Below are 21,083 nucleotides of genomic sequence, written 5' to 3'. Positions count from 1 at the left end.
CTCACTTTTTTGAAGATGACATCGAAAGCGAAGAAGGAAGCCCCTGCCCCTCCAAAAACTGAAGCCAAAGCAAAGGCATTGAAGGCCAAGAAGGCAGTCCTGAAGGGTGTCCACAGCCAAAAAAAAAAAAGATCCGCACATCACCCAGCTTCCGACAGCCCAAGATGCTGAAACTCTGAAGGCAACCCTAATACCCCATGGAAGAGCACCCCCAGGAGAAACAAGCTTGACCACTATGCCATCATCAAATTTCCCCTGACCACTGAGTCAGCTGTCAGAAGGTGGGTGACATGCGGATCTTCTTCCTTTTTTTGTGTGTGTGTCAGTCTGGAGGCTAAGGTGTGCCTGATACAGGCCATGGTCCTCACAATTACTTGCTATGCATCAGAGCAGGATATGATTAGAGTTGACAGAAGAATTGATGTCTTTGAGTTGTGGTGCTGGACAAGATTATCAAACATACCATGGGCGAAAGAACAAAGAGGTTTATCCTAGTGAGGGTAAAATCAGGATGCTTTATGAAGGCAAGAATTTTGAAGCTCTGACATATTTTGGGCTTGAGGCCAGGAGAGACCATGCTTGGAGGAGGACATCATGCTTGGAAAGGTGGATGGATAGCACAGGAGAGGAAAACATGGATGAGAGGGACTGACGAAATAACTGGGGTAATGAGAGTAGGTGTGACGGAGATAGTGAGATGAGCTTAGGATAAGGCATAGTTAGTTCAGTGCTATTGTACATAGCGTTGCTGTGGGTCACAGGGTGATTTAATGACATATATCAACATCATATGTATGTGTGTATACACACACCCCCCCACACACAGACACTGCTACTCAACTCTGCTATTGTAGAATGCAGGCAGTCACAAAGCATGAACAAATGAGTGTGGTTGTTATAGACACGGGAATTTGAATTTCTTAGACTTCTTAAGTGTACAAAAATAATTTTGAAAATGTAAGAACATTCTTAACCCATGGGCCATACAAAATAGGTTGTTGGTCCCGTTTGCCCTGCGAGATCATGATTTTAATTCTTAGGCATCACAGACTTCACAATGGTAGACTTCTAAGGCATTCTGGAGGCGTAACGGTTAAACATTCAATTACTAACTGAAAGGCTAATGGCTAACCACTAGTTGGTTCTTGGGAGAAAGATGTGTAACCTATTTCCATAGAGATTACAGCCTTTGGAAACACCAAATAATCAGACTTTTTAAAAAAACTATTTTCCATCTGAAAACACATTTCTAAATGATACCAAGTTTCTGAAAGATGTCCCCTCACATTAAAAGGAAACCAATGAAGGTTTATATATCTGCTTCTGCTCATGTCTATTCTGGGAAGAGTCTATTAACGACAAATAATGCCACTTGAAAAACCTGGGGTCAAGGGACAGAACAGTGACACTTACAATTGGTAACACCAATGGGTTTCCAAGGCTGTAATCTCTATGGAAATACGTTACAGTTAGGAGAACAATCTCTTCTGATGCTACTTATAGCCTCTGAAAACCCACCGGAAGATAAGCTGTGAGTTGGTTCCAACTTTGTGGCACATAAAAGCAACAGTGAAGGGGGAGGTGTGGGCAGGGAGAAAATGCAACAATGAATGAATGGAAATCCAAAGTCTCTGTAAATGTTCATGAAAATTAATAATAACAATAATAAAAGAAACAGCGAAAAAAGCAAGAATTTAAAGAACCACTTTTTTCTTTTTAAAAATAAACCACATAAAACAACATTTATTTAATAATTGTACAGAAAATTACAACTTGGAAATTTCAAATACAGTACATATTCATATACATATACTATACTTTGATCATAAATTACATGGACAAACCCCAGCTTCAAAATCTTTCTAAAATCAACCATATACAAAATTCTTGGTTTCTCAAGGGGCATATGGAAAACTATATACAATTTGTTAATCTGTGATATGGCTTATTTATTCAGAGAAGCATGAGCTTTCCAAATATATAATCATCTCCTAGGTGTAAAACTAACATATTAACACACTTCAATTTTAATTTACAGTTATTTCAGAATATATTTAATTGCATTGTTTAAACTGATGCTGTCATGGATTTAACTGGCAAAGTCTCCATAAATACTTTATTATAAAAAAAATCAGAAAATATCTGTTGGTCGTCCAGTATGATACGAAGGGCAGGCTTAAACGTTTTGTAAGCAAGAATCCAATGACTGACTGGCTTGAATGTGCACATAAAATAGTGAGGGAACTCCACATGATTTCTTCTTCCCAATTATTTTTGTGCTCCTGCCAACACTGAGCCAATATCTCTGCCAACATTATTTATTAATTACAAAGTAAATCTGAAACCCTAGTCAGCAAGTTTTACTTGACAGATCTGGAGTGAGAGTTTACAAACGTTATTCTGGTTAGAAAAATATTAAGCTTCATATGATTAATTAGAGATCAGTCTTGCCTCCCATCAACACAATATAGCAAGGTGTCAATACTCATTTGTAACTACAACTAACTGGCTCATAAGCAATGTTTGCTTCCAAGACAAATGTAACTAATGAACTCTCATTATTTCTAGGTATACATTCTGTAATCTATAATATTGCCAACAGCAAAATAGTCTAAAACTTACTCCAAATGGGCTCAAATTTGGCAGGAATGCCTTACTGGTTATTGTTAGCTGCTGTCAAGAAATCCCGATTCATGATGATTGCACGTTAAGAGCAGCACTGCTCCATCGCATTTCCTCATTTAACAGCAGATTGCCAGACCTTTCTTCTGCAGAGCAGCGAGGGTGGACTGAACTGCTGATACTTTGTGTAGCAGCTGAGCATAAGCCAGCTCGTTCATTATTCAGTCTCCTTATTTATCATGGTGAGCCAGGAGAACAGAAATGCCCAGAGAAGTAAATTTAACGAATTGTGCTTGTTTCAGAACAGAATGATGACTTCTTCCAAAGCTGTGAGAGTGACTGTCTCAGAATCAGGACTCAGTCTTATTAGCAGTGGTCACCATTGTGCTTCCACAGTACAGCACCTACCTCAGTCTATCACAATTCAGTGTGCAGAGAAAACAGGATCAGAAACAATCAGACTTTTTAAAAAAACTATTTTCCATCTGAAAACACATTTCTAAATGATACCAAGTTTCTGAAAGATGTCCCCTCACATTAAAAGGAAATCAATGAAGGTTTATATATCTGCTTCTGCTCATGTCTATCTATTCTGGGAAGAGTCTATTAATGACAAATAATGCCAGTTGGAAAACCTGGGGTCAAGGGACAGAACAGTGACACTTACAAGGGCAGGAAACTTGGTTTCATAAGATGAAAATAAAGCACCAAGAGTTGAAAAGTAAAGAGTAAATTAAGAAATCCAGTGATCTGGCAAAAAAAAAAAAACACCGATGGGGAGTTGGGAGTTGTAACACTTGGTGCTCACATTGTATAAGGCATAGAACATGGAAAAGGAAAAATTAGAATAACTTCTAGCTTGATATTTTAGTCCTCTGATAGAGGTCTTATTCAACAACCCCCTCTTACCCCATTATATAGCTAATGCAGCATGATTGTGAATGAAACAATAATTTCTTTCCTAAAATCAAAATACTGCCTTGACCACAGCTAAAAAAAATGGTTTATAAATAAGGTTATTTGAAAATATTATTTAAAACTTGAGCAGTCCCTGGGTTATAAACATCTGACTTACAATTCTGAAGACTTACTTGGGGATATCAGCTGGAGATCTTGTCAACATAGAGATTTTAATTCAGTATGGACTGCCAAGAAAACAAACAGATCCATCCTAGAGAGGGTTAAACCACGCTACTCCTTGGAGGCAAGGATTCTGGGGCTTCATCTGACATACTTTGGACATGTTGTAAGGAGAGACAGGTCCTTGGAGAGGGACATCATGCTTGGTAGGGTAGAGGGACAACGCAGGAGGGGAAGACCCTCTATCAGGTTTGACTCAGTGACTGGGGTAATCGGGATGGGTGTGTCAGAGGCAATGTGATTGGCACAGGATAGAGCAGGGTTTAGGGCTGTTGTACACAGGGTCGCTATGAGTTGCAAACGACTTGACGGCACATAACAACAACAACAACAACATATCTGGACTGGATAGGTAAATTTGCAGCAGAGGGCCAAACCAGAATGAAACTTTTGAAGCCCTGCAATTCCAATTCACAACAAATTCTTTATAACCACCTTGTTGCATGTGCAACATGATATAATTACAGGCTTTGGGCCTATTCTTGTACGAAAGTCTAAATAAGAAAACAAATTCGACTTAATGACTTACTTAGGAACTGACCTCATTTGTAACTTGGGGAATGCCTGCTTATTTCACTGAAGAACCAAGAAAGTTTTATGTTATGTTTTTGTCCCTCAGTACATAATTAAGAACGCTATGTTTTCTGTCCAACTCAGCTACTGGTTTTCACAGGGCAACAAAGATAAGGCATCTTTGAGAATTCAGCTGAGAAATGTTGCACATACTGGTGGATGATGGTCTAAACATTTTTTTCATCAGATGCTATGTGGCCCCCAGTCAGGTCTACTAAGCTAACATCCTTCTCTGTGGGTTTCCATTCCAAAAAGTTAAATCATCAATTTTCAAGTCTGACAGGTCCAGTAAAGTATGAGTTCAAGTACAAAGTTTGTAGTCCTTGCTGCAAACACAAAGCACAGGAAACCACATGTATCTCTTATTTCAAGCAGAGCATAATAATTAAGATCTACAGAAGTTTTCAGTGTTTCTGCATTTTACAAGGAAATTCTTTTTGACCCTAAAGTGGAATTTAGATTGTTTACTGCATAATTTTAAAGTTACAGGCTTAGTATAAGCTTGTATGAAAAGCCAAATATACCTAGATGGGATAAAGACACAAAATCAGGGGATCTCAAATGGATGTGCATTCTTTTCCTTTATTTTACTAGACCTTCATAAATATGCAGATGATTGTGGATATGTGTTTTAGTCTTATTTACTTTCTATATTTAAAGAGTATTTTTATTTAAAAAGCTTAGATACTCTGGGAATTTTGGGAAAATTCAAATTATCACTTTAAAAGGATTTAAAATACAAGTTACATAAAGCATAATTTCTATTTAATTAAATAAACACTTACTGGGTTTTTAAGAAACTATCATTCTCCACTAGTCTTTTTATTAGTCTTATTATCAACATTTGTTAAGTAAATTAGGTTTTTTTAAATCTTGGGTTTACCCAGTGAGACATTTGTTAGATAAAACAGTTTCCTATTCTTCACATGCATTTTAAATCATCTGTTGGTCTATCCAGGTAGGATTTAACTGGTCTATGGTTACATGACACTGTCTATCTGAGGCATTAAAGAGCCATACAAATTCTTGGTACAAAAGATTGCTCCTGTTGAAAATGCACTCTTAATGCACATACAGATAATTTCAAAACCACAAGTAGGAAAAATGAGTATCCACAGGTTCCTCTCTAGCACATCAGTTAAGCTATTCTGTTGTTTCTAGTTTGGAAATTTTTGTGCCAAGCCTGCCTACATAGATTTAATGTCCTTTTTTATTCCAGTGTTTCAAAAACATACACACGGTTAAAAATTTTGAATTTGTTACCCGTTGAGCTAATATCATCTCCTAACTCACGGTATTTATTCTGTATTATTACTAGAAATTACTTGTTGTGTTGCTGGTGTCCATGAAGAATCTCTAACTGAAACGAAAAATCAAAGATTCTCTCTGGAGAAATGGTGTTAATTTACATGTGAAAGGTGGGTATTAAAATTAATCTGTAGCCCTCTAAAATTTTACTCTCAAGAGATTAACTGGTATGGAAGCCGGTAACTAAGAGACCTAGCAAACATGGTGTACAAAGCGGAAGGTAGTTATCAAAAAGAACAGAAGGGAATACTGTTTATATTTTGTAGACAATTGTATAAATAAAAAAGTGGCTGCTGGGAGACATAAACCTGAAACTCCACACCCTATCTTCACTACTGTTTTGTTTTCAATTATTATACAGTAAACTAGTTTGACACTAATATTTGTATTCAGAATAAACTATTTCCTAAAGAATTTATGACAATGATCACAATATATATTTTGTTCTGATATTACAAATAATCAAGACATTAGATTTTTTTCTAAGATTCAAAACATATGGAAAAATGTTATACTTTTAAATTCTAACATCTGGGTATATTATAAAGTATAACTGTAGCAATAACATTAAGACTTATTTGTAAAATGAACCACTTTTAAAACACTTGGGAACACATGCTTATTCCACTCCTTGGGAATTACTAGAAGTTTCTGAAATCTGATGAGAAATAATTTCTGTATAAAGAGAGCAGCAAATTCCAGAAACTAGGTATTAAGATTAAATAATTTTAAAAAATTCTGTTCTCCAGCACTGGCTTGATACAAAATGGCATTTTAAAAGCATTTTTAAATGCAAATATTGGGTTTTTCATCATTCATTTAGGACATGTCAAATTAAAAACTCACTGCCATCAAATTGGTTCTGACTCACAGCAGCCCTCCAGCAGGCTTCCAAGGCTGTAATTTGGGAAATGGGAGAAGAATGCTCACTGTTCTCCCATGGAGACACTGGTGGATTCACACTGCCAGAGACATACCACCTTTGGGTTAGCAGTGCATCTCATTACCGACCACGCCACCAGAGCTTCCTCTAAGACATGTACTCTGTCATAATTAACAGAGGATGGTTCTGGATTGTCTTCTATGAGGTATCAGTAGAATCACATCTCATTCTGTAAACAGTGTTTTGGAAACATCTTCATCTAAAAACCATGGTGAAATCACTGAGCAGAGAGAAGAAGCACTGTCAGGCTGGAGTGACTGTTTTCAAAGACCAGTGTTTGATATGTAGACAGCTGTCCAGGATTCTATTTTCTCATTTAGGTTTGCATTTATTGCTCTCAACTTTGCAGGCTCTGAAAAGGCTGTACTCCCCAAAGTATGTGACATTAGGAAATGAAACTCTGACAATTTGTGCAAGTTCTGATCACTTCATGTCTGTAACTCTGAAGTTCAACAGTACATTTATACATGCCAAACGTGGTCAATAATAAATGTTTTGCTTTGGACTGTACTTCTTCCCATTTAGAAGAACTTCCAGGAACTGCAATATCAAGAAAGTAGTATTACTACTCATTGTACATAGTTAAACATCAGGAATAAGTATATAGGGGAAAACTCCCCTTAATATACAGGAAATATATTAATCATATGAGCTTGATTTCTACACTCTCTCTATAATACTATTAATAAAACAGAACAGGTATTTAAAAATTTTTAATAACAGATTCTCATTATTCCATATCTCCTATTCCTCTCTAAATACTAGTACTAGAGATCTATTACAAGATTTTCATTCAAAGACCTTTCGTACTTTCTTAGAAACCACATGCATGAATTATATTGATAAAAACTGAAAAGCATCAATTTCTGAAATTACAGAAATAAAAATGTCTAGCTTTTTTTTGGTATAGAATAAAAAGAACTATTTAATATATTTAATCTGAAGGAAAACCCCTACTTCTTTTTTTTAATTAATTTTAATGAAAGTTTACAGAGACTTAGGGTTTTCAGTCATTCATTGTTGCACTTTTCTCCCTACCCACCTTCTCTCCCTCCCATTCACTCTTCTCCTTGAAAAGAAAGAAAAACTCTTTCATTGTTATGCAATCCCTCCCCTTCCCCCCTACTTTTTAAAAAATTCATTTTAATGAAAGTTTACAGAGACTTAGGGTTTCTAGTCATTCATTGTTGCACTTTTCTCTCTACCAACCCTCTCCCCTCAATTCACTCTTCTCCTTGAAAAGAAAGAAAAACCTTACTTCTTAATGTCTCATCTTAGAGAGTGAGAATGGTATAGTTCAGTTATCAATATTGACCTGCAATTTCCATTTGGAAGATCCTTGTATCTCCCTTTAAAATTTATATTGCTATGTCTTCCTACTTCATCTTAAGCACAGATGTTTTGTTCCAGACATAGACATTCACCAATCTGAGTCCCATATTTATCATCAGCAACATACTTAGCTGTATATGAACTATGGCAGTAGATTTTCCTGATGTGAGAGACCAGATATTTAAATCTTCCACTGAATAAACATCTTCTATTTTCATCAAGGCTTCTTTGATACTGTCTACATTCAAATGGCTTGGTACACCTATATAAAATTTATAAGGATAGAACATTTATAAGTAAAGTTTCTCTTATAAACAACTTTTAACGAAACATAACTGCATTAAAAATGAAAGTGTTTCATTGTTGCCTCAGGTCTAATTGTTAGCACTATTGATAGTACTCCCTACCCCCAGAATCCAAATGGTCTTGCCAGATTGAGTTCAAATGAACCCTTTATAGCAATACTTTAATATAAATCATATACACATATTTTTCAACAAAAACACAGGATATATACAGAAGAAAAACTGCTTTAGAAATTTTATTCTCACAGAAAGAGATTCTAATTAAATGATAATATTTCATTTTAACATGTTAGCTATGGTGGAGGAAAACATTTAAAAATTCATTATTTAATAATGATGAATCTCTTGAGAACTTATATTTACATGTTTACACATAGTACTCTTAAATGATGGTAACAAAATGACAAGTTAAATGTGAATGAAATAATCAATAAATTACTAAACATAATTGTGTTAAGAATCAAGAGATTCATTACTGCTATAGGTCTGCTTACTAGTGTTATGACCACAGTAATAAGATATATTATCCCTCTGAACCTCAATTTTCTTGTTTAAAATTGAAGAAAATTATGTGTTACCTGCTGTGCTTAGCTATTATAAAGACAAAATGGTATGATGGGAAAGTGTATAGATTCTTGCATGTTAAATAAAGGTAAGGTAGTATTCTGACAGCCCAATAATATAAGTGAAAAGAAAGAAAAAGACAAGGCCCCTACCCTAGAATGCTCACCTCCCCAAATATGATTTATAGAAATAATCAGCCCATGATGAGGATATTAGTGAAACCTTACCTTCCAATATTATAACAATTGTGTCCCATATAATGCGAAATGTTGTAAAAGCGACAAGTAATGAAAATACATATGTACAGATGGGATCAGCAATCTTGTATTCTGGCTGAAAGGTAATAAATAAAAACTGTATAATCAAATATATCAAAGTAGTTGCTGTTGAGCCAATTATAACACATGGTGACATCATGTATGTCAAAATACAACTGTGTACGATAGGAACTTCATGTCTGTGAACTTTAAGAAGGCAATTACCACATCTTCTAAAGATGCCCTGGGTGGATTCAAAATACCAACCATTTGGTTAGTTGTCTAGGGCTTAGCCATTTTCACTACCCAGGGACTTGAATTACAGATAGATACAAAACAGGACATGATTTGCCCCATTGCTTTCTTTAGTAGTCGTAGAGATACCTTTAAAACTGAGACACTGTAATACTGTAATTCAGAAATATCTTCACTTTTCCCTAGATTGTTTAAATGCCTTACCTTAATATGGGACCTATTTCCAGAAGCTTAATTGTATGCTCTATTGTTCTCTAGCTATGCTTTCTCTAAATCTTCCACCTAGGATTATAGAGAGTAAGAGTATCTGGTCTAAGCCTCTCAAATAAGAGAGGAGAAAACTGAAATTCAGGGACTTGCTCAAGGTTAAAGCAATGATAGTAGAGCCTAGACTAGCATGAAGACCTCAGATTTGTAGCTCAGAGCACATTTCACTATCTAGTAGTTTACTGAGAAGTTTCAAACTTGAGCTGGCCAGTTAAGGCAGGACCAAAGCTAATTACAGAGAAGTTGCCCCACAAAGTGTTTTATTTTATTTTTTATTACAATTTTATTTAGTGTTAACAAAAGAATTACAGCAATGATTATGCTTGATTGCTTAAGTGTACTAACACTTAAGTTTGAATCAAAGCAAAAGAAATAGTACTAGTACTGGTATCCAGTATACAGACAGATGAAATTAGGGAACTCTGGTGTTATAGTATGTAGGGAACTGTACTGCTAACCCAAAGGTGGTGCCTCTCCTATGGTTCCTATCCACCAGCGACTACAGAAGAAAGAAGGGAAATCCCCGTGTGATTTACAGCCTCTGAAAACCTGCTTGGAGGGTCACCTATGAATTAGTTCTGACTTGATGGCAACAAAAATAAATACAGATAAAAGGCAATCCCCCTTAATTTTATTGTTGAAATTAGAAAAATTCCACAAGGAATTTTTTAATATCCCACTTGCTGTCGTTGTTATGTGCCATCAAGTCACTTGTGACTCATAGTGACCCTATGTACACAATATCCCAGGGCAAACATAAATGCAGCAACACATTTTTAAAACATCTGCCTTTCAGCATGGACATTAGTCCCAAAGTGTAAGGGCATTTCCTAAAGCATATCTTTAGCACAATAACTGGCACAGAGTAGGACTCTAAAAATGTTCAACACATGAATGTCTTCAATTTAACCATCGCTTGTTGAACACCTATACATTTCAATTAGTCCATTCAAGGGAGGATTATGTTGTTTGAGAATCTCCAGTATAGACAGGAATAAGAAATGCTTAAATACATACACTGCATAGTGGATTGTTCAGTGCAAAAATTAGTGTCATAAGGGTGTGGAAGAGAGACATGAATTTTAGGGGAGGCATGGGAGCAAAGGGAAACACAAGACTAAGCCAGCACTATATGCTTTCACTTCTACCAATGTGGGGAATACTGAATCCAAAATTATTCCCCACACTAGGAAAATCTCCATGCCTCTATGTGTGTATTAACTCAGCCCAACTCACTCACTGCCAGCCAGTCAGTATGAGTCATGGTGACCCTCTGTTGGGTTTCTGAGGCTGTAAGCTGTAACAGGAGGAGACTGCCCATCTTTCTCCTGATAGGAGTCACTGGTGGGTTGGACCTACTGGTGGCTCAATGGGTTAGCCGCACAATTTGCTACAGAATATGCCACCAAAGCTCTCCACAAGGACACAAACGAAAACTCATCACACTCACAATTCCCAACATGTTTGTTGTTTTATTAACATTAAACGAGTAAGAACTTTTTTTTAAAAACCTTCTGCATTTTTTGTAATAAAGTATCACTTAGCAATAAAAGTCACTCATGTAAAAAAAATTAGTAATCTTATTACCTTAAATCGTATGATGTATGCAGCTATTAGCACCCCGACACTCTGTACCAAATCCCCTAAGGCATGTACAAATGCTGCTCTCACTGCCAGACTATCCTGTCCATGGCTGTGTCCATGCCCAGAACCAGCGATAGGAGAATTAGAAGATGCACAATGGGAATGAGAGTGGTGGTGACCAGACTGCTTCAACAAAAAGCCCATTCTGTTGAAAAGAAAATATTATTTTACAATGTTTTCATGAAAATACTTGTTCTCCACTAGACATTAATGAGGCCACAACAACTTATTTATTAATTTAGTAAACATCTAAGCATCAGCTAGGTATCAGGCACTGCTCTTAATATTTATAGGTAGGGTAAGCAATGTACATAAGACAGATATATCCCTACTCCCACGGAGTTTAAATTCTAGTAGAGAGAGTAAAAGAGGAAACAAATACATCATTTAATGCCAGATAATGTGAAATATTTAAAAGAAAAGCATAAAAGGGGATGGAAAGTCAAGGGAAAGTGGTCACAGAAGGCCCTCTCTTTCAGAGACTGGAATGAAGTTAGGGAACAAGCTATGGCAGAAGGATGTTCTAGGCAGAAAAAAACAGGGCAATGGCCCTAATGAGGAAAATGTACTGAGTGTGCTTGGGGATGGGGGGGAGGGGAGAAGAAAGGCAAGATGGCTACTGTGGCTAGAATACAGTCAGAGAATCAGGAGATAAGTTGTAGAGGTACATAGAGTCTTATTAAAAAGGTTACGGAAAGGACTTTTGATTTTATTCAAGGTAGAAACAGATGTTATTAGAACAAGAGATTAGCAAACCACAACATGTAGTCAAATTTGTCCCACCACCTGTCTTTATAAGTGAAATTTTATTGGAATCTAGTCAGGTCTATTTGCTTACATATTATCTGGGGCCACTTTTGTTGTCCAATAGCAGAGACTATAGTTGTAACTGAAACTGTATGGCTTTCAAAACCCAAAAGATTTATTACCTGGCCCATTATAGATAGTTTGCTGACTTCTGGCCTAAAAATAAAATATGTAACAGAAAAATATGGTGGTTTATAGAAAAAGCTTGGTAGTTTTTAGGGGAAAAGGAATCTAGTTTACTTAGTAGAATCTAATTTACTTAATTTAATAAAATTAAAGAAAGTTACACATACTGTAAAAGAAAAAAATTGCCCTGCTTAAATTTCTGATTATTTGCTAATCTTCAGAATATGTAAGCAAAAGTAGCTCTGGTGGCTAAGTAGTAAGGAACTGTACTGGCAACCCAGAGGCACATGGTTCAAATCCACCAGCCATTCTGTGGAGAAAGATGGGTAATCTCTTCCCATGCAATTTATTGCCTCTGAAAACACACTGAAGTGTCAGCTATCAGTCAGCTGCAACCTGATGGTACATAACAACATATGTAAGCAAAAAATGTGAAAAAGTTATAATGCCAAAAGTTGCCTACTTACATTAATTGTAAAACTTAATGTATCATAGCAAGGAGTTGGAAACAACCTAAATGCCCATCAACAAACGAATGGGTAGAGAAGCTGTGGTAGATCCGCACAATGGAATACTATGCTGCATTGAAAAACAAGGAACTCATGCAATATTATTCAAAATGGGTGACCCTGGAGGACATTATGCTGAGTGAGGTATCTCAGTCACAAAAGGACAAATACTATATGGTGCCACTGTTGTAGAATGAGGCTGGCATCGGGGCAGAGGTAAGGCTGAGAAAACTGGATGAAATATGTTTACGGCACTGAAGTCTATGGTGGAGAGAATAGTTTAAAAGTATTATATTTTAGGGCATTATTTTTATCGTAGGAGTACGCAATGAGGGTTGCAGAGTGGATTATATTTGGGGTTGGGGGGATATGTGTGGGGGATTGCGTACCAGGAGAGAGGGGAGGGGTGAGGTGGGGTGGGCAGGGAGAAGGGTGCAACAATGAATGAATGCAATTCCAAAATCTCTGTAGATGTTCATTGAAATGAAAAATAAATAAATTAAAATATTAAAAAAAAACCCCAAACAACCAATAGCTGATTAAAAAAAAACCCTTAATGTATCATATAATTAAAAAATATAGAAGTATCACTGGAAATGACTGAATGTATGGATAACAGTACCTGAAAATATTTAATATAAAAACCCCCAACAACGAAAAAGAGCTTACATTATATTAACTGCAACTCCAACAGCTGCAGTAATGAGCATTATATCTCCATTTATTTCATAGTCCATATGGATAGTTCTTTGCACAGCTTCATATAAGAGGAATCCCATAAGTATATATACCAGTAGCACACTAATCATGGCTGACAACACCTCTGGAGAGAAAAAGACATAAAAGAAATACATTTGTAACATGGTTATTATACTTTATGCAAATCATTGTAAAATTTTTTTTTGCAATTAAAATAAGTTACTTTATTGAGGGAAGCAAGTTATTTGGTGCCAGTTGGTTCAAGACAAAGGGAAGAAAGTCTGTCTTGGTCAGGTGTCTTAGCAGGAGAGACGCCTACTGCTAAAGGCTCCACTAACAAATGCCCAGAATTCTGAAGTCCCCCATTTCTTCTAGGACAGAAGTGGATGAGACTTCAGCAGTCAGAGGATCATGAAGACCAAGGAAGACGGAATCTTTCAACCACCCATCAAGAGTCTCTGGGTCTTCTCTAAGCCAGGGCCATCCAATGGAAACAGAATTCATCTTCCCGACTCATCTGGAGGACTCAAGATTCTCCTTCTCATCGCATTGCCATACTCCCTGCTCTTGGTCCTCTTTTCTGCATAATTTTGGTGGCATTCTTTCAGCAAGTTAATCAAGATGTTGCATTCTTCAGTGTGCAAGTGTGGAGACTAGCCTGGATGCATCCTTAGGAGAACGTGATGGAGAACAGCATAACAACCGGAGCGGCACCCATGCGGGGAAGGACTTCGGACGCCCACACAGCAGCTGGTGGTGCGAGCGGCCCCTTAACCAGTGGCCACTGACCGGACGCCCGTCTACATTTTTTAGTTATAATTTTTTTCTTTGAGAAGTTAAAGCACCATACCATCTTGGTGATATTATTTTTCTTATTCAAAGAATGCCAGTAGTGTGCCTAATCCAAATCCTCCTATAACTGCTCCCCTCCATTCTCTACCCATCTCTGATATCTATTTAAGGTCAAAATATATATATTTGCCATTCAGAAGGTAAAATATGACAAACTGAGAAAAAATATTAGGACAAAGACTTTATGATGAAAATGTGAGAAAACATCCATAACTGTGATTTCCTTAATGAAAGAAATAAAAACAATATTTATTTTCCTACCAAACTGACAAAGAAAAGTTTGACAGTATCTAGGGTTAAAACCTACGCCTGCCACTGAGCTGAGTTCAGCTCATAGTGACTCTCCCTCCATAAACTATCTGCAGCTGGAAATCATAGTTTCCAAAGACTGCTCATCTTTCTCCTGTGATGTGCCTGGTAGATCCAAACTGCTGACCTTTTAGGTTATTGTCGCTGCTGTTATGTGCCATCAAGTCACCTGTGACTCACAGTGACCCTATGTACAATAACCCTAAACCCTGCTCTATCCTGTGCCAATTTTAGTGTCTCTGACACACCTACTCTCATTACCCCAGTCACTGAATCAATCCATCTCATTGAGGGTCTTCCTCTCCTGCGCTGTCCCTTCACCCTCCCAAGCATGATGTCCCTCTCCAAGGACTGGTCCCTCCTTGCAACATGTCCAAAATATGTCAGATGAAGTGTCAGAATCATTGCCTCCAAGGAGGTTTAACCCTCTCCAAAACAAACCTGTTCATTCTCTTAGCAGTCCACAGCTCAAAGGCATCGACTCTCCTTCTATCATTCCTAGTCATTGTCCAGCTCTCTGATGCATAGCAAGTGTTTGCAAAGACCATGGCCTATATCAGGCACACCTTAATCTCCAGACTAACATCACTGTTCTTCAGTACTTTGGAGAGGTCTTTGACAGCAGACTTTCCCAATGCAGTATGTCTTTTAATTTCCTGGCTGCTGGTGTCAAGAGTGTTGATTGTGGAGCCAAGCAAACAAAAGCTGTTTACAATCTCAATCTCTTCACCATCTACCATGGTGCTGCCAATTGGCCCAGTGGAGAGAATTTTTGTTTTCTTGATATTGAACTTCAATCCATATTGAAGGCTGCAGTCCTTGACGTTTTGTAGCAAGTGCTTCAGGTTCTCCTCAATTTCAGAAAGTAGAGTTGTGTTATCTGCATAACAGACTGTTGATGAGTCTTCCTCCAATCCTGATGTCACATTTCTGTTCACAGAGCCCAGCCTCCTTGATAATCTGTTCTGCATATAGATTGAAAAGGTATGGAGATAGGACACATCCCTGGTGTACACCCTTCCAAATTTTAAACCATGCAGTATTCCCTTGCTCAGTTCTGATGACTGCCTCCTAGTCCAAGTATAGGTTTCGCATTAACAAGATCAAGCATTCTGGTATTCCCAATCTTCTCAGAGTTAGCCATAGTATGCTGTGCTTTTGCATAATCAATGAAACAGACAGACTTTTCCTCTGGTACTCCCTGCTTTCAGCCAAGATCTGTAGAACATTAGCTACGACCCCTTCTAAACCTAGTCTGCACTTCTGGCAGTTCTCTGTTGATGTGCTGTTCCAGCCATTTTTTTTTACAATCTTCAGCAGAAATTTTGTTTGCTTGTGATATTAATGATACTGTTTGATAATTTCCACATTCTGTTGGATCATCATTCTTTGGAATGGAGATCCCAAAATATTATACACAGGTCAGGATATAGTCTGGTGGAAGTGACAAGCATTTTACTAAAAGTAATAAAAATTTAAAATGCATATATTCTGTAATTCAGCAATTCAACTTCTAGGAATCTCTCTGATATTAAATACTTCCATACATATGCAGATACATAAACACTCTTCACTGTAATGTAGTCTATAGTAACAAAACAGTATCTGTTGTTGTTAGATGCCATCAAGTCAAGTGTGACTTACAGCAACCCTATGAAGAACAGATCTGAACACTGTCTTATAAGCCATCTTCCTCATCTCTGACACACCTGAATCCATTGTGTACTCAATGTATTAAGCTATCTTACTGAAGGTCTTCCCCTCTTTCACTGACTCTCTGCCTTACCTAACAACATGTCCAAAGTATGTGGGATGAAGCTTTGTCATCTTTGTCTACAAGGAGCACTCTCGCTGTACTTTCTCCAAGACATATTTGTTTGTTCATTTGGCAGCCCATGGGATATTCAGTACTCATCTCCAACACCACAACTCAAAGGCATTAATTCTTCTGTTATCCTTATTCATTGTTCAGCTTTCAAATGTACAGAAAGTGATTGAAAAAGATGATGACCTGAATAGGTGCAATTTAGTTTTTAAACTTACATCCTTGCTCCTCAGTAATTTAGAGAAGGCCCTGACAGCAGACATGCCCAATGCAATATGTCTTCTGATCTCCTGACTGGTGGTATCAAGGGTGCTGATTGTGGATTTAAGTAAGATGAAAACATTGAGGATTTCAATCTTTTCTCCAACTATCATGATGTCTATCAGCCCAGTGGTGGGGAATTCTGTCTTCGTGATGTGATACAATCCATATTGAAGGCTGTAGTCTTTGATCATCTGTACCAAGTGTCTCATGCCCTCCTTACTTTCAGCAAGCAAGGTTGTGGCATCTGCATAATGCAGGTTGTTGATGAGACTTCCTCCAATCCTGATCCCACATTCTTCTTCAGAGAGTCCAGCTTCTCAAATGATTTACTTAGCATACAGATTAAAAAGATAAAAAGAGAAAGGATCGAATCCTGACACACATCTCTCCTGATTTTAAACCATGCAGTGTTTCCCTTGCTCTGTTTTGACATTGACAGAGATACTATTTAGTGGTAAGGAGATGTACTGCTAACCTAAAGGCACATAGTTCAAATCCACCAGCTGCTCTGTGGGAGAAATATGAGCAATCTCCTCTGACGTGCTTTACTGTCTTTAAAAAGCCACTGGAGGGTCAATTATAAGTTGGTTCCAAAAAAAAAAAAAGTTGGTTCTGACTTGCCAGTATGTAACAACAACTCCAACAAAAAATAAAAAAAAGATAAGAAAAACAAATATCATATAATAAGAGGGATAAAAGAAGTTCTATATCTAGGAAGTAGAAATTACTTTTCCATTTTTTCTTTTGGTATTGCTTGAAATGTTTTAAACTTTCAACACAAACAAGTATTATTTTTAGTTAAAGAAAAACAAAAACATTTTCCAAGCAAGCAAGTATTCATAAGGTTGACCTGGGAGGTCCTCTTGTAGGAATGATGTATACATTCACAACAACTGAATTACACATTTGTGCAAAAGGAGATATATTATGAAGCTATGCATCAACCATCATATATAATAGTAACCTACTTTGTTGTTTTAGGTGCTGCCAAATCAACCACGACTCATAGTGGCCTATGAACGACATATAGATCTTAACCTTGCTCTATCCTGCACTATCCTCACAATCTTTGTCATGCTGGAGCCCAGTGGTTACACTCACTGTGTCAATTGGTTTAGTTAGGTGAGGGATGTTCTTTCTTTTTCTGATCTATCTTTCCCAGCAAGATGCCTTCTTCCAAGGACTAGTGCCTCCTGACAACATGCCTCAAGTATGTGAAATGAAGTTTCACCATCCTTGCCTCCAAGGAATATCCTAATTACCCATCCTCCAAGATAAAGTTGCTTGCTCTTTTGGTAATCTGTAGGATATTTAGTGTTCTTCACCAACACCACAATTCAAAAGCATCTGTTTGTCTGTCATCCTTATTCACTGTCCAACTTTCAGGTACACAGAAAGCAGCTGAAAAATAACATAGTTTGGATCAGGTGCACCTTAGTCTTTAAACTGATATCTTTGCTCTTTAGTACTTTGGAAAGGTCCTTGACAGCAGATTTTCCCATGTAACATGTCTTGATGTTACCTATTGCTAAACAGGAATTTGTTTTCTTGATGTTGAGATGTAATCCATATTGAAGGACATAGCTAATCTTCTGTTAACCAGAGCTCCTTACAAAGTATTTAAAAGCAAATCAGTCTGGAAAATTGTACATGGAAGGACTCACTGCTACAAGGTTCCAGGAAGGACTCATTGCTACAAGGTTCCAAGAAGGACACATTACTGTAAGGTTCTAGGAAGTCCAGGTATTTTGAACTTTAAGAGCTTGTTTTCCAATGAATAAATTACAATGCAGAAAAATTGCCTAGCAGTTATAGGCTACTTTTTGTAGACATCCAATTAATGTAGCCAAAATGCCAATAAAATCACGAGAATCATTATGTTGACAGATGTTGGAATAAGACAGAAAACATATAATTCCTTTTCAAAACCATACTATAACTACTACTGACTTACTAATAGTAATCATACTTTGAAAGAGCCATCAGGGCTGTAGAAGTTAGAGGAAAGACCAACTGAAATATACAAGGTTGTGGCCAGACTTTTATATACTGTGCATTCTGTACGTTCCTTGAGAAGGCAGATCTATTCTTATTCCATGTCACATTTACTGGCTTCACAGAACGCTTGCATATAGGAGGCATGCAAATATTTGTGGATGAATCTACAGAATGAAGCTATTCAAAAGTAAAACAAAAGATGTCAAAAGTCTCTATAATTATGAAAATTAAATGGAATAGGACTATCTGCTCTAAACAAGGACAGAAAATGAAAAGGTGTTAAACCAAATTTAAAAACTGGAAAACTATGGTAGTGTTTGTCCTAAGTTACAACTACTGATGATAAAGTACCTAGAAATAAATAATATAAAGAAAGGAGAGGTATTTTTAAAAAGTTTCATGACTAGGACAAAGCTTCATGGTATTGTGGTGGTTGTTGTTGTGTGCCACTGAATCAAAAGTGACTCATATGTGACCCTCTAAGAGGTTTTCCAAGGCTGTAAATCGCATGTGAACAGATTACCAATTCTTCCCCCACAGGAGCTGGTGGATTTGAACCCTGTGCTTTTAGGTTGGCAGTGTGACTCCTTAGCATTAGGAGTTCCCTCTATGTACCATGGTAGCTGCTTCACTGTACTCATGAAGATAATTTTAATTACATGTCAAGGCTGAAGATAGTAATTAGGTCACAATGATTTTTAAGGTGTCTCTGATAATTTTGGCTTCTCTACGCTCCAGTGCAATCTTCAGAGTTTCTTCTGACATCCATTTTGGTCTTTTCTTCCTCTTCTGTCTTTGTAATGACTGTTTACACTCTTCCTGAATGATATCTTTGACATCCTCCCACAACTCATCTAGTCTTCGCTCATTAGTGTTCAAGGCCTCAAACCTGTTCCTGAGATGATTCTGAAATTCAGGTGGTATGAAATCCAAGTCATATTTTGGCTCCTGTGGATTTGGTTTAATTTTCCTCAGCTTCAGCTTGAACTTGCATATGAGTAATTGGTGGTCTGTTCCACAATCAGCCCCCGGCCTAGTTTTCACAGCTGATATTGAGCTTCTCCAGCGGTTCCTTCCACAGATGTAGTCGATCTGATTCCTATGCATACCATCAGGTGAAGTCCATGTGTATAACCTGCGTTTGTGTCTCTTATAAAATGTATTTGCAATGACTAAGTCATTGACTTTACAAAATTCAATCATTCTATCTCCAGCCTCATTCCTGTCACCAAGCCCATGTTTTCCGACCACTGATTCTTCTTCACTATTCCCAACTTTTGCATTCCAGTCACCCATTATTATCAATGCATCTTGATTGCATGTTCGATCTATCTCCGACTGTAAAAGTTGGTAGAAATCATCTATTTCTTCTTCTTTGGCTCTGGTTGTTGGTGCATATATCTGAATGATAGTGGTATTTACTGGACTTCCTTGTAAGCGTATGGATAAGGCTCAACGTCAAGAAGACAAAGATTCTCGCCACTGGACCAATTGGCAGCGTCAGGATGGATGACGAAGAGATTGAGAATGTTCACAGCTTCACTTTGCTCGGCTCCACAGTCAACACTCTTGGTACCAGCAGTCAGGAAATCAAAAAGCGTATTGCGATGGGCAAGTCTGCTGTTAGGGACCTCTCCACCGTACTGAGGAGCAATGGTGTCTCTCTGGAGACTAAGGTGCGTCTGATACAGGTTATGGTCTTTGCAATCGCTTGTTATGCATCAGAGAGTTGGGCAATGACTAGGGAGGATAGAAGGAGAGTTGATGCTTTTGAGGTGTGGTGCTGGAGAAGGGTATTGAATGTACCATGGACTGCCAGGAAAACAAACAGATTCATCTTGGAGAGGGTTAAACCAGGCTGCTCCTTGGAGGTAAGGATTCTGGGGCTTCGTCTGACATACTTTGGACATGTTGTCAGGAGGGACGGGTCCTTGGAGAGGGACATCATGCTTGGGAGGGTGGAGGGATGGCGCAGGAGGGGAAGACCCTCTATGAGATGGATTGATTCGGTGACTGGGGTAATTGGGATGGGTGTGTCAGAGGCGGTGCAGTTGGTTCAGGATAGAGCAGGGTTTAGAGCTGTTGTGCATAGGGTCGCTATGAGTCAGAAACGACTCGATGGCACATAACAACAACAATAACAACTGATAATTTTTAATATAAACATTATAAAGCAATACATTTACATTTATAAAAATTTACAGTGCTATAATTTAACAATATGGAGATATTAATGACTATAATTTCTTTCAGAAGTCCCAATAAATAAGTATAACATACAATCCAGTTTTTGCTAACAATTTCAGTTTACATTTGCTGTTCTAGAGTAATTATTAATAGTGCCTCATTTCACTCTCAGAAGTGTCTTAGTTTGAATGATAAATTATATGGTTGACCCTAGGAGGGTCAACCATATAAAATACCAGATGCATAGGTAAAACTTAATTTCATATAAACAACAATTTTTTTCATACCACTGGACCA

General features: G+C 37.5%; 1 protein-coding gene across 1 annotated transcript in view; it reads right to left on the bottom strand.

The window, feature by feature from the left end:
• Window positions 1–6,971: 6,971 nt before the first annotated feature.
• SLC30A4 (solute carrier family 30 (zinc transporter), member 4) overlaps window positions 6,972–21,083 on the bottom strand; it is a 34,226-nt gene continuing 20,114 nt past the window's right edge. The window contains exons 4-8 of the mRNA XM_006883193.1: window positions 13,322–13,525; window positions 11,154–11,355; window positions 9,015–9,120; window positions 8,046–8,180; window positions 6,972–7,126 (exon numbers count right to left, since the gene is read on the bottom strand). Of these exons, the coding sequence (XP_006883255.1) occupies window positions 6,972–7,126; window positions 8,046–8,180; window positions 9,015–9,120; window positions 11,154–11,355; window positions 13,322–13,525 (802 nt within the window). The remainder of the gene's footprint in view (window positions 7,127–8,045; window positions 8,181–9,014; window positions 9,121–11,153; window positions 11,356–13,321; window positions 13,526–21,083) is intronic.

This window comes from Elephantulus edwardii, unplaced genomic scaffold, assembly GCF_000299155.1.
Source record: "Elephantulus edwardii isolate Elephantulus edwardi_28Jun2011 unplaced genomic scaffold, EleEdw1.0 scaffold00026, whole genome shotgun sequence".
NCBI classification, from domain to species: Eukaryota; Metazoa; Chordata; class Mammalia; order Macroscelidea; family Macroscelididae; genus Elephantulus; species Elephantulus edwardii.
Note: the sequence above shows the minus strand (reverse complement) of the source record. Positions and strands in the feature narration are given on the sequence as shown.